A 19,147-nucleotide genomic window follows, 5' to 3' on the forward strand; every position below is an offset into this window, starting at 1 on the left:
ATCCATAAAAATACTGCAGCATTTGCAGCTTTTGTGCAGATACAGTACACTACCAAAATAAAATAGCTTAATGCAGAGACATTGACATAGTTCACGCTACTGTTACACACCCATTCCTTTACAGATTACTTCAGGATTTAGCTTCAACTCGAGAGAACATCTACTTGGAAATTTCCTTTGAGGGGGAGTCTGTGCTTAGACAAAATTCCTACCAGAGGCCAGTTTCCCCCAACAAGATCTCTAACTTGTACTGACTCTAAGAATAATCCCTTGATATGATTAATCCCTTGCCTACTGAACTTCCTCATTCTCACAGACTTAAAGCCCCACTGCACTTCTCATAGCTACTTGCGCCCTCTATATAGCAAACAATGCTTGATCGGTGACCACTGGTCCCCCATGATCCCCTTTTTCTTCTGTTAATTGAGAGTTGATTTGATGGGATAACCACCTGTCAGTGACCACGCAGGGAGGTCTAGTCCCTCCTGGCCAAACTGGTGCAATGGGGCTTTAACAAAGGGACCATTCGGTTGCAGTAGCCAAGGGGTTAAAATAACATTCCGAGAGACGGACATGATTCCTATATTCACAACTTGATGGACTTCACTTTGGATGTTGCCTCCGTCACTTCAGTCTCGCTCTTCTTCAGTGAAACAGCGCCCCCTTGGTGCATCGTAACGACAGGAGGAGCCAGAGGGGTAACATTCTTTCTCAATGTGAGCTTCACCACCGGTAGCTGTCCTCCATGAAGCAGGGGTGGTCCTCTGTTTGGCATCGTGACAATTGGTGGAATAGTCGATGTCTGTCTAGGTGATGTCACAGTCTGGATCATTCCAAATAAAAATAAAAAACAATTTAAAGTTAATGAAACCTCTTTGAAGATACCAATGGAAAAGAAATATGCCGGTATATCAAAGGTATCCATTAAAACTACCATCTTTGGGCGAATGGAAAGCTGGCAGCTATCTTCAGTATGCCATTAAATATCTGAGGAAGGTGTCTGAACAATAGACATAGAAACTGTCACAAATAAAAAAAAAAATAAAAAAATTGGATGTGTCACAGACCTTATTTCTAGTACCATAGTACAATTTTTCACTAGTGTGCCATAGCCTGTGAAATAATAATTTTCTTTTCTTTTGCTTTTCAAGAAAACTATAGAATTTGTTGCTTAAAAAAAAATAAACGTAGCACACGACATAATGGTAAAGATTCTCTACAGAGAATAAGACTGTGACCCGCCAATGACCAAGCCATACGTAACTAGGGGGAGGGGCTTAGCAAATAGCTTTCTTGAGCCCAGGACCTTGCTAAACTGTCTGCAAGAATAAAAGAGCTGACAAAAAAAAGCCTTTTCAACCCTTTTGCTCAATTTTTTTATAAAACATTCATGATACATTAAACATTAGAGAAATCTAACAACAACTTTTTTCATGAGTTCTAGTCTAGCGGCTTTTGTCTCATTTTGTTGTGACGGGCCACATCTAAACGAGCCTGTACTTACATGTAGGATTTACTAACCTGTCTTGGTGTGGTATTGCCGACCTGTCTGGGTGTGGCATTGCCAACTTGCCTAGGTGTGGTATTGCCAGCTTGTCTCGGTGTGGAATTGCCGACCTGTCTCGGTGTGGAATTGCCGACTTGTCTCGGCGTGGTATTGCCGACCTGTCTCGGTGTGGAATTGCCGACCTGTCTCGGTGAAGCCATGACCTGCCTTGGTAGTGACTTGGCCTTGGAGATGGCTCTCTGTGGGCTGACTGAACTACGAACTGATCTGGAGGTTGTGCTGCCCTCATTGGCTGACGTGCTGCTGGACATCGCCTTGCGGGTCGGAGGTCGCATGCTGGGTACGCTACCACCTGAGGTATCATCATAGAGGAGCTGGTATTGACGTCGCTTGGACAGGGGCATTATGGGCTGCTTTCGTTTGACTTTCTCTTGGATCTCAATCACAATATCTACAAAAGCATACAGCATACAGAAGAATGGAAAAAATGGGCAAAAAAATATCAATAGCAAACATTTGTGACTCTGTGAATATCAGCACTCCTGGGCACTTTCTTACAAAGAGTTGCGATTAATCCAAATCAATAGCGAGTCCTCTTATCAATTGCAAGTTTGCATTTTCCTATCTCTTATGTACACTGTACATAGTTGCGATTGATATCAATCGCAAATAAGTAGTGATTGATATCAACTCTTTGTAAGACAGGCCCTGGCTGTACAAAATTTCACTCAGTGATTTGTTACATCGGATAATCAAGAATGGGTTGGTGTGGAGGTATGACTGGAGCATCAACCTTTGATCTCTCCTCCCGGTAAAACTGATTAGGATGTGCAGGTGGACCCACTACACCAGGGTTTTCCCCTACTCTATTATAAAGAGTGCAGTAGGTTCTTACTGTACAAAGTTAGTGACTCGATCTCCTCCACATGGGACCATGATTAAACTTCCTATTCCAGTGTAACAAATGTTTTCCCCTGTTAACTCCATTTGTGGAAGAGGGGAGGGGTACATTAATACACATAGCAGGGTGCTGTCACCCTACCTGGGCTGGATTCAAACTCATGATCTTTGGTTTAACAGGCTGATGCTCTACCGACTATTAAAAGCCAACTCACTCGCCTTCAATGGTAAACATAATGAGGGCATACATGTACCCATCTACAAAATACCTGTTTCTTAAAAAGGGCTTTCCCATTACCTGACCAAAACAGTTCTAGTATTATTAGTAGTAATATTTCCCAGTCACTGGATTCATTTACTATTCTGCACATTACATACTCCACTCCCTGGGGATCTTTCATGCACATGCTAATCCAACCACTATGGCTTTCGCTCCTTCTGGGTGGAGAGGAGCAATGTAGATAAAATGCCTTACTCAAAGACATAAGTGCCATGCCATGTCTAGAATCAAAACCTTTGCATTTACAGTTTAGTGATTAAACCACTCAAATACAACACCTTTAATAAATGTTAGGGGGAGGGGGGAGGGGGGGGGGGGAAGTCGATGGAGGCTGTTCCTTTGGAGTACTTACCTAATGTTTCATCAACCACCCCTGGTAGGAGTTCCTTAAGAACTTCACAGTTTGTATGCAGAGCTGGATTCACATTAATCTCTAATAACCAGATCTGAAAGAAGAAGAAAAAAAAAAGATTAGTGTGATCAATCATTTCACTTAACATATTGATACACAATCTTTTTAACAAATTTGAATTTCTTTCAAATGGCTATCCATCAAAGTTGTGCTCCACATTTTTACTGTCCACAGATACAGTGAGAATATTACCTAAAGATCTGAGGTAAAGAAACACGGTACTAGTTGATGGCCAATTGATAACAAAGAAACTGATAACAAAGAAACAAGTTTCTTTGTAAAGACTTTCTTGGTAATACAGCCAATGCTAACGGTAGATATTGTGAAATGATTGTGTAATCATATTGATGAATACAATCAAAGTTCTTTTTACATAACAGCATTGGATTACCGGTAACAGTAAAATTATACATCTAGTCATAGAGATAGCGATTGACCCACCTTCATGTCAGTGTCAAGGAGAAAGTCAAATCCAAGAAGGTCAAAGTATCCTAGAGATGTATCAAGTTTGTTCTTAGCTGCAAGGAAGCACTGGCTCATGATCTGACACATTCGTTTCTGGGGTGAAGAAATAGATGAAGAAGAAACATGAAGAAGTTTTTAACAATAGTTAACAAATAATAACAATACTTGTAGCAAATCTTCTAAAAATTTACCTCTTTTAGGAAACCTTCCATAGAATTTTTGTTTTTAGATATAAACTATTACTGCTTTAGATCCCACTTGTTTCTAACATACATGTACCTATCAAAATTGGAATCCATCTAAATGTACTGTAAACGTGATTGAATATATTTCATAATTTTGTGTTATTTCTGTATTAATGACATTTTTGAGTTTGTTTCTGCCTTTTATTTTTGTTACATTATCACGCACAGTTGCGTGTATATTTCTATAGAAATTGTACAATAAAAAAAAATGACAATTACTATCATTTTATTAAATAATCTGTCACTTTACTTTTCTATTTTGGCTGTATTAAAGCTGGCCATTAAATCAATCTCTCCCATAGAGTACATTTATGTCTACTTCTTTCTCCATTACAGCAGTGATAGCGATGTCAATAAACTACGATGCCTTTAAGCCATTGGGTCACATGTATCCCTTTAATTTCTTTTAGTCTGTATGCTATCAAATCTATCTTTTTTCTCTAAATTTATGGCTACATATCTTTCTAACCTGGAAGAATCCTTTAACCCAATCCTTAGGAAGGCCTTTATCTTCAGCCAGATGTTGATTGACATGGTCATTGAATGCATCCATGCTCCATACGGTATCTTCCTTTATATCCTGATAGTTAGGGTTCTTCTTCTGCACGAACTGTAACAGGAAATAAAAATCAAGTAGTAGAATCAATCACCCAATCACTCGATCAATTAATTAATCAATCAATCAAACAATTAATTGATCAACTGATTAAGCAATCAACAGATCAATTATCCAACCCCCAATCAACCAATAAAACAATAAATCAACTAATCAATATGAACCAACAATTCAATCATGCAACGAACCAAACAACCAATCAATTAATCAATCAATCAACTGATCGATTAACCACCTCATAAATAAGCTACGTGAAGATAGCACTGTTTTATGAATCATGAACCACGCAATTCAATCAATACATCAATTAATCCATTATTCAGTAAATCAATCAATCAAATGATGTATAAATATATCAAACCAACCAGTGCTCTACGTTTGCTCTAGGGACAAGTACTCTGAGATTTATTTTGTCATAAGTATAGGGTTAGAAATGAAATTGAGTTGTAGGTCAGATTTAGGGTAAGGGTTAGAATTAGGGTAAGGGTTAGTCTAAGTTTAGGGTTCACGGTTAAAGTTATAAACTTGGTAAGTGTTGGAATTTATCACGGAGCAATTATCGCAGGAGCAAGTGTCACATAGCCCTTCATCAATCAATAAATCATTCATTAAAGGAAACCTCACCCCAAGAAATGACTTAAGTTATTCTGAGAGATTTAATGTGTTCTTGCCCATCAATCTAAAATATTTCCCACCAAAGTGTATGAGAGGGGTATACAGCAAGATATTCTTATCATAATCTACAGTTTCTAAGCCCAACATTATCAAGAAAATCATTATCGAGAAAATAGCTGCACCCATGTCATGCTAAAAGGTATTACATTCTACTAGGAATATCCTTATTTATATGTCTCTTGTACACTTTCACAAGGAATATTCAGATCAATAGGCAGGAAAGCATTTCACCTTATACATATTTTTATGGGTGAAGTTTCGTTTAAAGCCCTGCTGCATTACTCATAGCTACTTGCGTCCTCTATTGCAAACAATGCCTGATCGGTGCATGTTGGTCCCCCATGATCCTCTTTTTCTTATGTTAATTGAGAGCTGATTTGATTAGATAACCACCTGTCAGTGACCTTGCAGGGAGGTCTAATCCCCCTGGCCAAACTAGTGCAGACAGGCTTTAAACTAAGAAACCTACTAACCTGATTGGTAAGATGTGTTGAGATATCAGTACTCTCAGGATCATAGTCCTCACATGATAGACGAAGGTATCCATTGTGGTAAAGAACAATTAAACTAAGAAACCTACTAACCTGATTGGTAAGATGTGTTGAGATATCAGTACTCTCAGGATCATAGTCCTCACATGACAGACGAAGGTATCCATTGTGGTAAAGAACAATTAAACTAAGAAACCTACTAACCTGATTGGTAAGATGTGTAGCAATATCAGTACTCTCAGGATCGTAGTCCTCACATGATTGACGAAGGTAACCATTGTGGTAAAGAACAATTAAACTAAGAAACCTACAAACCTGATTGGTAAGATGTGTTGAGATATCAGTACTCTCAGGATCGTAGTCCTCACATGATAGACGAAGATATCCATTGTGGTAGAGAACAATGTAGGGATTGGTACAGGCGATCAGCATGTAGGCTCGCACATCAAACTTCTTGTTCTTCAAGAGCAGGGGGTTAGGAATGTACCTAAAATACAAACATACACAGAGTAAGAATTCCAAGGGTGATGACTAGTCCTCAAATACCTGTGACCTACAATATTCTGATGATGATAATAAACACATTTGTTTAGTGCTTAATGATAATATTTCTAAGCCTTTTACATTGTAATCATTATTACCCCGGTAATTGGATTCAATTTTTTATCCGCAAATGATACGGTAGTGTACATACTCCGCTCCCTGGGAAGTATTCCAGCTAGGCGCCATTTCACAAGCATACACATGCCAATCTAACCACTTGAATGTTTGTATATTACCTGGTACCCATTTAACATCTGGGTGGAGAGAGACAAACAAGGATTAATGTCTTTCCAAAGGACAATGGTGCCAGGCTGCGATTCAAATCATTAATCCTTGGATTGACATTCAAGCGAATGAACCAACATACATGACACCATGATACAGTTAAACCTGCTTTAGTGACCACCTGTATAGAAAGACCAACTGTAGAGGTGTCGTGGACGAGTGGATATGTCACCGGACTGTGGATCACAAGGTTCGCGGTTCAAGTCCCACCGCGGCACTAATGTCCTTTGGCAAGACATTGATCTACATTTGCCACTCTCTACCCAGGTGTTAAATGGGTACCCGGTAGGATACATTGTGTGCGGGTAAGCCTGAATCCGATGACCGGGGTAATAATATATATATCTGTAAAGCGCTTTGAGAGGGCCTCCGGTCCTGATAAGCGATATATAAGAACTAGCTATCATTATTATTAACTGTCTACAAAGACCACATTTTCTGTTTCCCTTGAAAATGTTTTTTCAGTGAAACATGTATTAAACGGACCTGTCTACAAAGACCACCCGTCTACAAAGGCCACTTTTCTTGTCTTCCTTGGGTGGTCTTTATAGACAGGTTTCACTGTACCTCCACACCAAAAGAGCAAGTTTGGGCTAACCTTTGGATAAGTTAGGGCTGACCTTTGAATAATTTTTGGCTAACCTTTGAATAAGTTAGGGCTAACCTTTGAATAATTTTTGGCTAACCTTTGAATAAGTTTTGGCTAACCTTTGGATAAGTTTTGGCTAACCTTTGGATAAGTTTTGGCTCACCTTTGGATAAGTTAGGGCTAACCTTTGGATAAGTTTTGACTCACCTTTGGATAAGTTTTGGCTCACCTTTGGATAAGTTAGGGCTAACCTTTGGATAAGTTTTGGCTCACCTTTGGATAAGTCTCTGTCCCGTGCCCTGTCCTCTGGTCCTCCTCTGCATGGCCTTACTAGAGGTAGCTTCTTCTTCTCGTTGGCGATACCTCTCCTGAAGCTGACTGATGTCTCTCACCAGATAGATGCCTTTACCTTGGTTCATACCATTAGGCTTGCTGATCCAAATCTCTCCCTCTGTAAGAACAGGTTATCAACATATTTTTTTCCTTCATAATTCTGTTGTATATGATTATATTTCATTAACCTTTTATATCTTTTTTGTTTATACAGTCAAACCTGCTAATAGTGACCACCAGTCTACAAAGACTACATTTGTTATTTCCCTTGAAAATGGTTTCTCATTGAAACATGTAGGTACTAAAGGAACCTGTACATAAAGACCACCTGCCTATAAAGACCACTTTTCTTGTTTCCCTTAGGTAGTTTTTATAGACAGGTTTCACTGTATCTTATACCTTCTTAAAATCAATTAAACATATGTGTGTGAAAACAGTTATCAACTTTAAAAGAGACAATATCTCATTTGTGAGACCAAGTAGTGTAAATGAGGGTGAAATTGATGGATGAATTATTTAAAGGGAGTTAGGGATTCCAAAAAGATGGTCCTGTGTTTATCACTCTTTTCTTGAAATCTAAACAAATGCAGGGCTGACATTTACTGATATCTTTCTATTTAATAACAAAAAGGACTCAATGATGCGGGCATATAAATGTCTTTATCTTTTCCTCTACTAGACAAACTGAATAGGCTGTATGCATAAAAAGAAGCAACCGCTTAAATATGTATGCATAACCTTTCCCTTGCTTTGAGCAATGCCTATCTGTCTAATTTTAAGCCCGATAACACTTTTTTTTTCCTTCACTGTATCTTTTTGTGAATTAAAAAAAAGCCTAGATATCCAAAATACAAATCAACTTGACATTGGTTCTAATTACAAGTCATATGATAACTGAGCTAAAATTGACAAATATTATATTCAAACTTTACTGCATATGAGGGGAGGGGGCTAGGGGGCCCCATCTAGACAAAATAAATTGGGAATATTTTGACCTTCTATAGTGAAATAACCTATGACTTAAAAAGGAATTCCGGTAAAAATATTGAGTGGTTTAGGATAGTCCAATTTCAAGTTTAATATCAATGGAGTTTCATCACTACTACTACTCAAATTACTGGGGTTTGCTCGCTATTTATAAAAGACCGCTATTCATTTAGTCACACGTTATGGATAGCGCTCCTTATGAATAGTGGTCCTTATGAATGGTGGTCCTTATGAATAGCGAGATAAATTGCCTATGGTTTGCTCCCTATTTATAAGGGCCGCTTTTCATAAAGGATCGCTATTCATTTTGTTACGCGCTATGGATAGCGGTCCTTATGAATAGCGGTCCTTGACCACAATCGATATCGAGCTTAACCCAAATTACCTTTGAAAGTCTGTAAGAAAACATCTCTATCAGGTTTCAAATCCAAGATATAGGATTCTGGGAAGAACTCCTCTATTTTGAGACCATACTTGGATCTACCCCCTCCTCTGGTCCTGTCGCACACCCTCTCATACTCCCTCAGAGTGTTGAAGAGACCCGTCTTGGTTCCTAGAATACCACCGCTGTTTGGGATGCGGTTCACTAGTTGTTCACCTTAAAGATAAGAGACAGAAACAAAACAATGAAAGATTTATTGAAAGCTTAATTATACGTGAGCATTATCGTTGTATTATGCAAGTATGGAAGAACATCAGATAACAAAATTTCTGGAGAAGAACATGGCTTTTTAAATGCCTTAATATTCTAAATATGGCATGTAACATCATAAAAATTGTGACAGACTTTTATGCCACATGATTGTGTAGTCCCTTATACATCTTTCTGTTTACAGGTGCTTGTAACTTTACCTAAACTGGGCCAAACTTCTTATCATTTTTATGATTCCAAAACCTTGCAGTACACACCAATACTTATATGCTAGATGATCAACCTTTTCTGATCGATTCCACAATGTTTCTTTCACAATGCAATCGCATGACCAGAACTCAACTGTATCTTTAATGCAATATCATGGGCAATTTAAAGTGTCCAAGATATGATATTTTGGACAAGGAAAACTTTTCTTTCTTCAAATTATAGCCAACAGATTTGGAAAGTTAGAAATCATGGAACTTGTCTCAAACAATCATATTTACAATGCAGGTGTGTACAACTTTGGGGCATTGTAGAATCAAACGATTGGTTGAATTATTGATTTCAATCAATTCAAAATCATTTGAAGTCAATTTTGCTCACACTCTAGAAGTAAATTTTCATTGCACTGTTGGGGCTATTTGACTCCTTAAAGAAAAAGTCCACCTGATATTTAGTTGGTTTTAATAGGAGCAGAAAAACTAGAGGAATAGGTCAGTGAAAGTTTGAACAAATTCAGATTAAAGAGGTGAAAGTTATGAATTGTTGAAGTTGCGATCAATCAAACACAAATTGTTAACACTGTGACGTATCTTGAAAGCTCCTCTGCAGGACACGTTACAGAGGGTGGACTTCCCCTTGAAGGAAGAATCTTGTACCTGGTTTGAAAGCGTTAAAGTTGATGCTACTCCGAAGCTCTACCCACTTTAACCTGAACTGATTGCTATGCTTCTCCGTCATTCTACGCCAACCTTTCGTCACCAATGCTCCTTCAATCCTGAAATTAAGAAAGTAAACAATGACAGGTCAGAGACCTATGTTAGGTTTGGATATAACAAGTACATTTATACATGTAGCAGTGTGAAGAAAATTTGCAGGGAAACAGGGATGTCTATGCTCCCTGGGGCTGGTTCATAAAGCTGTGCGTAAAGTTACGCATAACTTTACGAATGACTTTAAAGGCCCACTGCACTACTTGTAGCTACTTGCGCCCTCTATATAACAAACCATGCCTAATCGGTGACCATTGGTCCCCCATGATCCTCTTTTTCTTATGTTAACTGAGAGCTGAGTTGATGAGATAACCACCTGTCCAGTGACCTTGCAGGGCAGTCTAATCCCTCCTGTAAACTATGGCAGATACGCTTTAATATGAAGAGCTAAATCGGATTCTCAAATCCTTTTAATTGCATAAGCTAAAGTTGAAATATGCAGATGTAGATTGACCTTATCATTTTTAACAAAACATTTGAATGCAAAGTGTATTTTTGGCTACAATTTAATTGAGATTATGGGAAATACAGTCACACTTTGTTAAAATGTCAGGTAAAACTTTGGACATCCCATTTGGCTTTTCATATTCAAATTATTTGTAAAGTCATTCATAAATGTACGCACAGCTTCATGAAACACCCCTCTGGTCATGCTCTAAAGCATATTCATTTCGGATAACCCTCCTTTCTTATGCAAAAGATGACTTTGAATACTACTGCAGTTTCATTCAAATAATATCATTTGAGAATTAACATTGTTATATATTTTTTTTACTTTATGGCTACAATATTGAGCAGAAGAAAATCAAATTGAATTCACATGATCAATGACCTTCCTTCATGAAGCTTAGTCATAGGATATAAAGATATGCCTTTACAATACCCAATTTGATTATGTATTCCATCCATCAAACTACTTACTCAATCAAAGTACATTGACCTCTCTCCAACTCCATTCTTCCTCTCACTTCCTCATTGAACCAATACTATATCCCCATCCGGCCAACCATCAGAAGAATTCTTTGGTTTGGTGGTGCTTAATATGAATCAAGGACAACTACCCTCTGGACCATCACCATGTGAACCATGAGAAAACTACCCCAAGAACAATCACTCTAGACAGCGACATCTTAAGACACTATCCCCTCCCCGTGCAACAATTGTCCTTGCACATCCTGACAACTACATGCGACTCATATACCCACTATTTTTTATGTACATATAGTTGGTAGAAGGTACTGCGAGGGGTAGTTTTCCAGGGATAATAGTCTTGGGGGAGGTATCCAGGGGTAGCTATCAAAGGTAATAGTTGTGGGGGCAGTTGCCCTCATAGTGTTAATTACAAATTCTACAAGTCCTTTGAGAATACTCACAATGATACTCCATTGTTTCCACCAATGTAGAACGTTGGTGATGTATCCACCTGCATCACAGACTTCCTCCCGCTGGTATCCCCGGGACTCTTCCTCTCCCGTCCCCCTCCTCCCCCTCCTCCTCCTCTGTCTCCATTTTTCCCGTCTTTCTTCTCCTTGGACTTGGAAGAGTCCTTGCCCGTCTTGCTTCCATTTTCTCCTCTTCCCAGACCACCTGCCTCACCAGAAGGGCAGGAAGTAGACCCTCCTTTGCCTCCGTCTCCCTCCTTGCTGTTTGGGTTGTTGTCATAGCAACCCCAATCGGCATCGTTATTGCTGTTATTGTTGTTGGAGTTTGGATTATTGAAGGTATTGAAGGATTCTGAAGGTTCGCTCATTGTCTTGGTGTCCGCTGGTGCAGGTGGCGAGGGTTCACCTTCATCTTTGTGCTGGTTATCTTCGTGTAAACTATCCTCTATTTGAGCATCGGTCCGGTAATAAGCACCTTCATAACCCAATGCATCGTCATAGTTACCATCAATATCATCATTATCATCTCTTTTATCCTCACCGTCTCCTTGCTCAAGCTCAGGAGGAAACTCCTCATCGAGTGAGGTCAGGTCACTCTCCATCTCTTCATGGTTGCCATGACAACCGATGCTAGGTCCACTTGTTTCTATGCTCAGCTTGACCATAGCTTCTTCTACCGTCTGTTCTTGGTCTTTACTCATTTTAGTCCGTAGCCTAATCTCCTCTCTGTCAGATCCATCTACATCCCCCTGCTTGTCTCTCTTCTCCTCTCTCTCCATCTCCTCCTCTTCTGCATCATTTGGTTCTTGTTCCTCGTCCGCATCACTAGCATCCGCGGCTTCTTCAAGTTCCTCTTCCTCCTCTCCTTTCTGCTTGCTTTGTAGAGAGAAGATTGATTTCTTGCCTGGTTTGTATTTGGTTCTCGTCCATGGGTGCTCATCGCAGTAGCTGAAGAAAGAAAATACAAATATGATTACTTCTCTGATAAACTGCAATGGCATTCTTTTTTACTCTTTTTTATTCTATTGTTATTATCATTGTTTCCACTTATTGCCAGTACCACAAACTTAAACTATTTTATAATTTTTGCATATATAAATGTAAATCGACTCTCTCATAACATATGATATTGTATCATATTGGAAAGATCCCTTTCAACCATTGCTGATTCAGATTAACTTTCCTAACCTTTTCCTAACCTTAACTTTTCAACCTGACCCGTAAATAAATAAAAAAAATAATATGTTTATTTATATAGCGTCGGTATCCGCCAGGTTCTGACGCTCATGGCGCTTTACACATGTAAGGTACATGTACTAAGTTTTTTTGTTAATGCATGTACTGTATAGATTCTCTTCCCTCTTACTGAAAGCTGAGTCGATAGGGTAAGAGACTTACCGACAAATGCCCTTTCTGCCCGAATTCAACCGGCACCTTACATTATATACTGACACATTGCCCATCCCTCTTGGATAGATTCAAATGGAGACACGACAATCCTAATAGCAATGTATTGAACAACTAAAGAAATGGTGTCAAGCATCTTTGATATATACTTGGAAATCCAAGGTTATTCCGTCACTGGGAGCACTATCCCTCCCTACATCCTAGTCACCACCCAGCGACCGGATTTGGTTGTTGTACGGGAGGAGAGAAAAAGGATGTTGCTTGTGGAACTTACTGTTCCATTTGAAATAACTGTTCAGGATGAACATACCAGTAATAGAAAGGTGGAAAGGTTGTGGAAGAGACTCGAAAGACACAGAATACTTGAGTCTTCTTTGAAGCACTCGAAATAGGGGTGAGAGGTCACATATGTAGATAGAGGGAAAAATCCCCTAGACTCAAGAGTACTTGATAAACGCAAATGTGACGTCAGACCTAGCTAGGATGATGATTAATCACATTAGTATTTAAAGCATGCTCTTCGGGCACCGTTCCTTATTTTCTGTAGCAGGAAGGATCGACATTGGAAAAGAGTACAATATCTGAATTTATAAAATAAGAATATGGACCAAAGTTACCCACTCGTCATAGTTTATTCAGCATTTATTACCGAGCAGTCGAGCACCCATAAATTAATATGATTAATACTTTATCCCCACTTCTCACAAATTATCTTACCTGCTTAAAATCCTTCAATCACAAAATTCATCAATAATGCCAATATATTTCTCCATGATTTAGATTTTATTATTGTATTTTTTCTTGCTTTTTGTATTCTTTGATTCATTGTACAAACCAGCCTTGAACACTGATTATGAGTATTGTAATTGAACTATAATACTTATCTTTGAAAAAAGAATTGATTACAACAAGTTGAAAAGGCTTATTAAAGAAAACCTCACCCCAAAAAATAACTGTAGTTAATTAATTGTATTCTTGCCCATTAATATACAAGATTGCCCACCAAAAAGTATAAGAGAGGTACATGCATGTATAAAGCAAGATATTCTTAACATAATGTACAGTTTCTTAGTTCGATATGGGCATTGCCATTTCCTTGATAATGTGACGTTCTATGTGAAGTCGTTGATCAAATAAATGTATTCAAATGTACAAATGCTTCCTTCCCACCTGTGTGTGGTGATGAAGTATTTCATTCACCTGCCATTATCTTTTGTACTGCAATTGTCAGTATGCAAATTGCATAAATATATTGTTGCCCTTCTGGGGTTTATCTTTTTTTTAATGAGTTACAACTGTTCCCTGTTATATATTGTCACTAATTACAGTTTTTACATTTTCAGCTATGATTTTCCCTCCTTGAAAAGTAAAAATTTTGTTATTGAATTATAGTCTTTCCAACAAGAGCTTGCTGCATGGTACATGTACGAGTTTGCCTGGTACGTCATATTATCAAGAAAATGGCTGCGCCCAAGTCATGCTAAAAAAAGGCATTACATCATGCTAAGAATATCTACATTTATGCATCTCTTGTGCACTTTCGTAAGGAATATCGTATATCAATAGGCAGGAATAAATCTTATCTTTCAGCATATCTACACTTAATCTTTGAGGTGAAGTTCCTTTTAGGAAATGCAACCATTACAAGATAGTTCTTACACATTCCAATGAAAATTCTCTTCAGGCCATGCAACCGAAGTGTGCCAACAAGACCGATTGATAAAAGACCAAACAAAAAATGATAGTACCCTGAATGGGCAAGAATCGGTCAGTATGGAATCAGTATGGAATCAGTATGGAGCCGTGACTCAGATATACATGTAAAGATCCCATAAAAGGAAATGGGTGGAAACTGTTATTGATTGTGGTAGAGAATTTTCTCAGCCGAAAGGTTATTCTCCAAAAATCTCTTCCTTGTATAAATTGCGGTCATGGTGGTTTCTGGCACCACGAAAGGTCGACTCAAACTGGGTCACAGAACATTAGTAAGTCACAGGGATATGAGCAAGACATTTACCATGAGTGAAAAATTAAAATAAGGATAAACAGAAAAGGGAGAGGCACATTACTGTATTTAGGGGGGCAACTATAACAACAACAAATTAAAAGAAGAAGGTCAGCTCAGCTGGTACATGATACTTCATCTCTGATTCTCCAAAAAAAGTCATTGGAAACTCTAAAATAATAGATTTACATGTACATCTGAACTGCTCCCCTTGGCTTTAGACTATTAACAATCGTTTTCTATCTTTTTTTTAATGGAAAACTACTGATCCCCCCCCCCCCCCCCCCCCATTCTGATAGACTTTTACACATCAGCAGTATTTGTGATGGTGGTGATTTAATTAGAAGTTGTAGAAGGGTTAGTCATAGGAGGGGTAATCAACCTTTTGGAGGGGGAAGGTATAGTTTGGCTAAAGCGTTAACTCATTTGGGCTCATTCAAACTCTTGTTTCACCTCAAATAGAAGTTCTACACAGTGCCATATTAGCAGCCTATCGATATCATCATAATCATAATAATAACAATAATATGGATATTTATATAATGCCGGTAAACGCCAAGCTCTGAATCTCATGCCGCTTTACATATATAACCAAATGTATACTGCTAAAGTACCTAGCGCTCAAGCATATCAGATACCCACTTACACCTGGGTGGAGAGTGGCAAATGTGGATTAACGTCTTGCCAAACGACATTAGTGCCACGGCAGGATTTGAACCCCGTACCTTGTGATCTGCAGTCGGTGACTTGTCCACTAGACCACAACACCCTACATAACTATCATTACTCATTCTAGATGGTTCATATTCTTGATGGTAATAGAGATGCTTCTACAGAGGGGCAATCATCCAGGAGAGGGTCATTTTATGAAGGATTCTTACATTATGAAAAAGGGGAATATCCATTGCTCCTTGTTTGTGGACCTCACTCCATTCCTCTCTTCGTGAAATTGACAGTTTTGAACACTAATGAAGCCTCTAAACTAATCAATTTTGGAGGTGTTGTAGTCTAATGGATAAGTCACCAGAATATAGATCACAAGGTACGAGGTTCAAATCTCAGCCCAGCACTAATCACTTTTGACATGATGTTGATCTACATTTGCCACTCTCAACTGAGGTTGTAAATGGGTACACGGTAGGATGCGAACATTAATGTAGTTACTCAGCATTGTGAGCGTCTGTAAAATGGCACCTGGCCTCATCACCATCATCTTCACCCTCATCATCATCGACTACATACCTTCTACAGATGCCTTGTAGCCATGTATCAATGGACTTGAAGTGGTAGACCATGTTGTGATAGGACTTGGAAACAAAGCGGTAGGAATCAAAGACTTGAACCTTGCCCTTCTGCCAGCGTGCTCCGATGGTCTTGGGTCCATCACCTAACCACACTTCCACATGCACCATGTCATGCTTCTGCTTCTTAGCTGTCAAACAAACACAAAACTACATGCATGGGACCAAACTGTCTATTTGTAACACAGTGTATCATATCTGTTTGGAGCCAGAAGGGCGTTAAGTTATATAGGTTAACACAGGGATATAGCTACATTGTACATGGGTCTAGAAAGCTATGTGTAAAAGAAACAATATTCATCTTGGTTGCATTTAGTCAATCAAATACAGGACTTTATAGACATATTTCCTATACAATCTGCTTAAAAATATATTTTATTTTTAACATCAGGTAAATCAAGCTATAAATCAAACAATGGACAAACCTAATGCACAGTGCTTGAAAATACATGCATCAATAGCAGATCAATAATAACAATAACATATTTATAAAGCGCAATATATCCATCTCTAGAGATGCTCAAGGCGTATACAATAATTTAAATTAATATTCAACATACTTAAAGGTACTATGTCCCATTTGCAGGCCAAAAAAATGAAAAAGTTAAATTCCAACTGCATTTGAAAGATAATACTTATTTAGAACTTCCCTAAAAAAGGTGGGGCTTGAAAATGTCTTCAAGTGGGAAAATAACGACTATTAGTTGTCAAATCGACTTTAGGGCTATAGAGCCCAAAAGTAATAGTCTTGATTTTCAGACAATTGTACTGAATGGTCATACGTTTTATGCTGCGCAAAGATTCAATCAGTTTAATCTTGGCCATCACACTAAAGTGGGTTATTGATGTAGACAAATGCTCATGTACCCTTTACAACTCTTTTCATGTATGTTATTACCAAAGAAGAAAAAAGCCAGTCAGTCACTCAATAGTGTCTGACAGTGAAGTCTAGCAAGTAAACGGGTTTCCTTGCATAATTTGAATATGAGGACACTGCTAACGTTTAAATTTCACAGATAGGACATAAATGACATATCCATATAATTCCTGCAAAGTTCTACAGAATTTGAGGTTGGCTGCAAAAGGGACATAGTACCTTTAAGATTAAAGAAATATTAAATGTTAACTTACATTAGATCACACAATTTCATGGTGCCATGCTACAAACACTGTGGCACAGTGTGATTATTCATATTTTGCTTACATTTCTTATTGAAGTAGGTGCCTGAGATGAAGACTAAGTCACCCGGTTTCATCTCTTCTTCCGTGATGGTGATAGGTAGAATGTCGTATTGATAGGCTTGGTTCCAGCTGTCAACCTTAAAACCAAAATCTTCTTTCAAATCCAGCAAGACCCGCCTCACCAGACCACAGCAGTCTAAGAAGAACGGGGCGTCATACTCTGGAGCTATCAAAATGACAAAACGCAAACTAACACATCAACCCTTAAACTGACTGTTTTGTTTCATTTATAAATGTTTTATCAGGGATGCAGGCCTGTACAGATTCTCAAATCCTTTTCTGCATCCCCTGACATGTTTGAATTCTAACTGTCTAGATTAAAGTACATATACATTACACTAGAGGTTTCATGGTCTAGTGGATAAGAATCTTAATCTTTGATCACATGGTACATGGTTAAAATCTCTGACCATCGTCATAAGGAAGTACATGTCTTGGCATTCTCCGTTGAGGGTTTGCACCCAGGGGGAGGGGGGGGGGGGGTACTCACATATTAAGACATACAAGGGTCCCATCTAATGGGTCACTTTTTCACAAAAATCTCTAAATATATGGGTCCCATTTAAAGTTATTCCTAAACATGATGGGTCAGGTTTTTTCAAAATTTCAATCCATTTTGTCGTAGCAGGTGCCTTCTATGGCCGCTTACAGGCTGGTTGCTGGCTTGCTGCCCTTATTTAGTTTGTACCATCATTTTTTATATAGAAGCATTTTTTTTTTTACTACAAGCTTGCCCTGGCATACCACCAACCTATTACCCTAGGAGAAAGGTTGGATGCGCCTGTTTGTTCCTCAATGAACTCATCCACACAATATGAGTATAACCCTCTCGGGCCAACTAGTATTTGCACCATAATATAGATTTATTAAACAGGTTTTTGATCCCTGTTGCTTCTTTCTTTCAATTTCTATCTTCACAAACAGTATTCAATGAATAAAGTGTCACAATCAATGAACCTTTATTTAATTTCAAAATGAAAGACAGACTATTCTTAGTGAAACTATGTCAGATTCAATTTTTAAGAATTGGGCAATTCTACCTACATCCGTAAAAGTAATTTTCTGTAGATCATCATTTGGTTTGACTAAATGCAGAAAAAAATACATTACCAAATGAGTGAAAAGTTTGACAAATCTTCTCAAGAGTATTGTTGATTACATTCTTAATAAGAACATTTTCCACCCACATATTTTTCAGTCTCTATTACATTAATTTTATTTGAAAATATGATTCATGATCTGCAGAAAACCATTATTTCAATTATCCAAGCCTTCAATAACATAGCTGAACATAACAGTTTCACTTTAAAGTGGCCTTGATATTATTGTTTTCATTTTTGTTTAATATTCTGGTTGGCTTTCATTTGAATTCCTGGGCACAATATCGGCGGGGTATTATATGCTGTCTACACAAAGAACATAATAAGAAGGAAAAAAGGAATGAGTATTTAAAACAAAACTTACTTCCTTTGGTTTGGTACCGCTTGGCATACGGTACACCAAAGTAATGTTTACACTGATCCAAGAACCTCATTCGAAGGGCCCACATTCGCTCATGGTCTTTCTTTCCTAATAGCTCCCTCTCTCGAATCAGTTCCATCTGTCTGAACTGGTCCTACAAAATACAAAGACAAAATAAAGTTGATTATTCTATTCAAAAAATTAAAAAACAGCTAACGTTTAGAATTTCATATTTTAAATGAATGCACATTACTGTAATATAATTTCTTCGCAACCTGGAAGCTTTGCAAAAACTGGTGTTACATTTAGGTAGATTTGATCCAAAGATAGCAGGTAAATTCCATAGTTACTACAGGTTTGTGGGGAGGGGAGGGGGGGGGTCCAGAAATTTA

General features: G+C 38.2%; 1 protein-coding gene across 1 annotated transcript; it reads right to left on the minus strand.

The window, feature by feature from the left end:
* Window positions 1-448: 448 nt before the first annotated feature.
* LOC578816 (probable beta-tubulin polyglutamylase) lies at window positions 449-18,905 on the minus strand. Its single transcript, XM_030987131.1, has 13 exons — window positions 18,759-18,905; window positions 17,257-17,460; window positions 15,994-16,183; window positions 11,331-12,287; window positions 9,844-9,962; window positions 8,714-8,926; window positions 7,282-7,459; window positions 5,907-6,078; window positions 4,279-4,419; window positions 3,541-3,657; window positions 3,040-3,133; window positions 1,522-1,958; window positions 449-823 (listed from the first exon to the last, which is right to left on the minus strand). The coding sequence occupies exons 1-13, from the start codon at window positions 18,892-18,894 to the stop codon at window positions 587-589; spliced, it is 3,195 nt and encodes a 1,064-aa protein (XP_030842991.1). The 5' UTR covers window positions 18,895-18,905; the 3' UTR covers window positions 449-586.
* Between the last annotated feature and the right edge of the window lie 242 nt (window positions 18,906-19,147).

This window comes from Strongylocentrotus purpuratus, unplaced genomic scaffold (genome assembly GCF_000002235.5).
Source record: "Strongylocentrotus purpuratus isolate Spur 01 unplaced genomic scaffold, Spur_5.0 spur5_scaffold_16, whole genome shotgun sequence".
Classification (NCBI taxonomy): domain Eukaryota; kingdom Metazoa; phylum Echinodermata; class Echinoidea; order Camarodonta; family Strongylocentrotidae; genus Strongylocentrotus; species Strongylocentrotus purpuratus.

Excerpts from the sequence above, each read along its gene's own strand:
- LOC578816 (XM_030987131.1), bottom strand. The coding sequence starts at position 18,894 with ATGGAACTGATTCGAGAGAGGGAGCTATTAGGAAAGAAAGACCATGAG. Across the intron at positions 9,963-11,330 it reads GGAAACAATGGAGTATCATT|GATTGAAGGAGCATTGGTGA; the intron begins GTGAGTATTCTC and ends TCTTAATTTCAG. Across the intron at positions 7,460-8,713 it reads TTTCTTACAGACTTTCAAAG|AGGGAGAGATTTGGATCAGC; the intron begins GTAATTTGGGTT and ends CTGTTCTTACAG.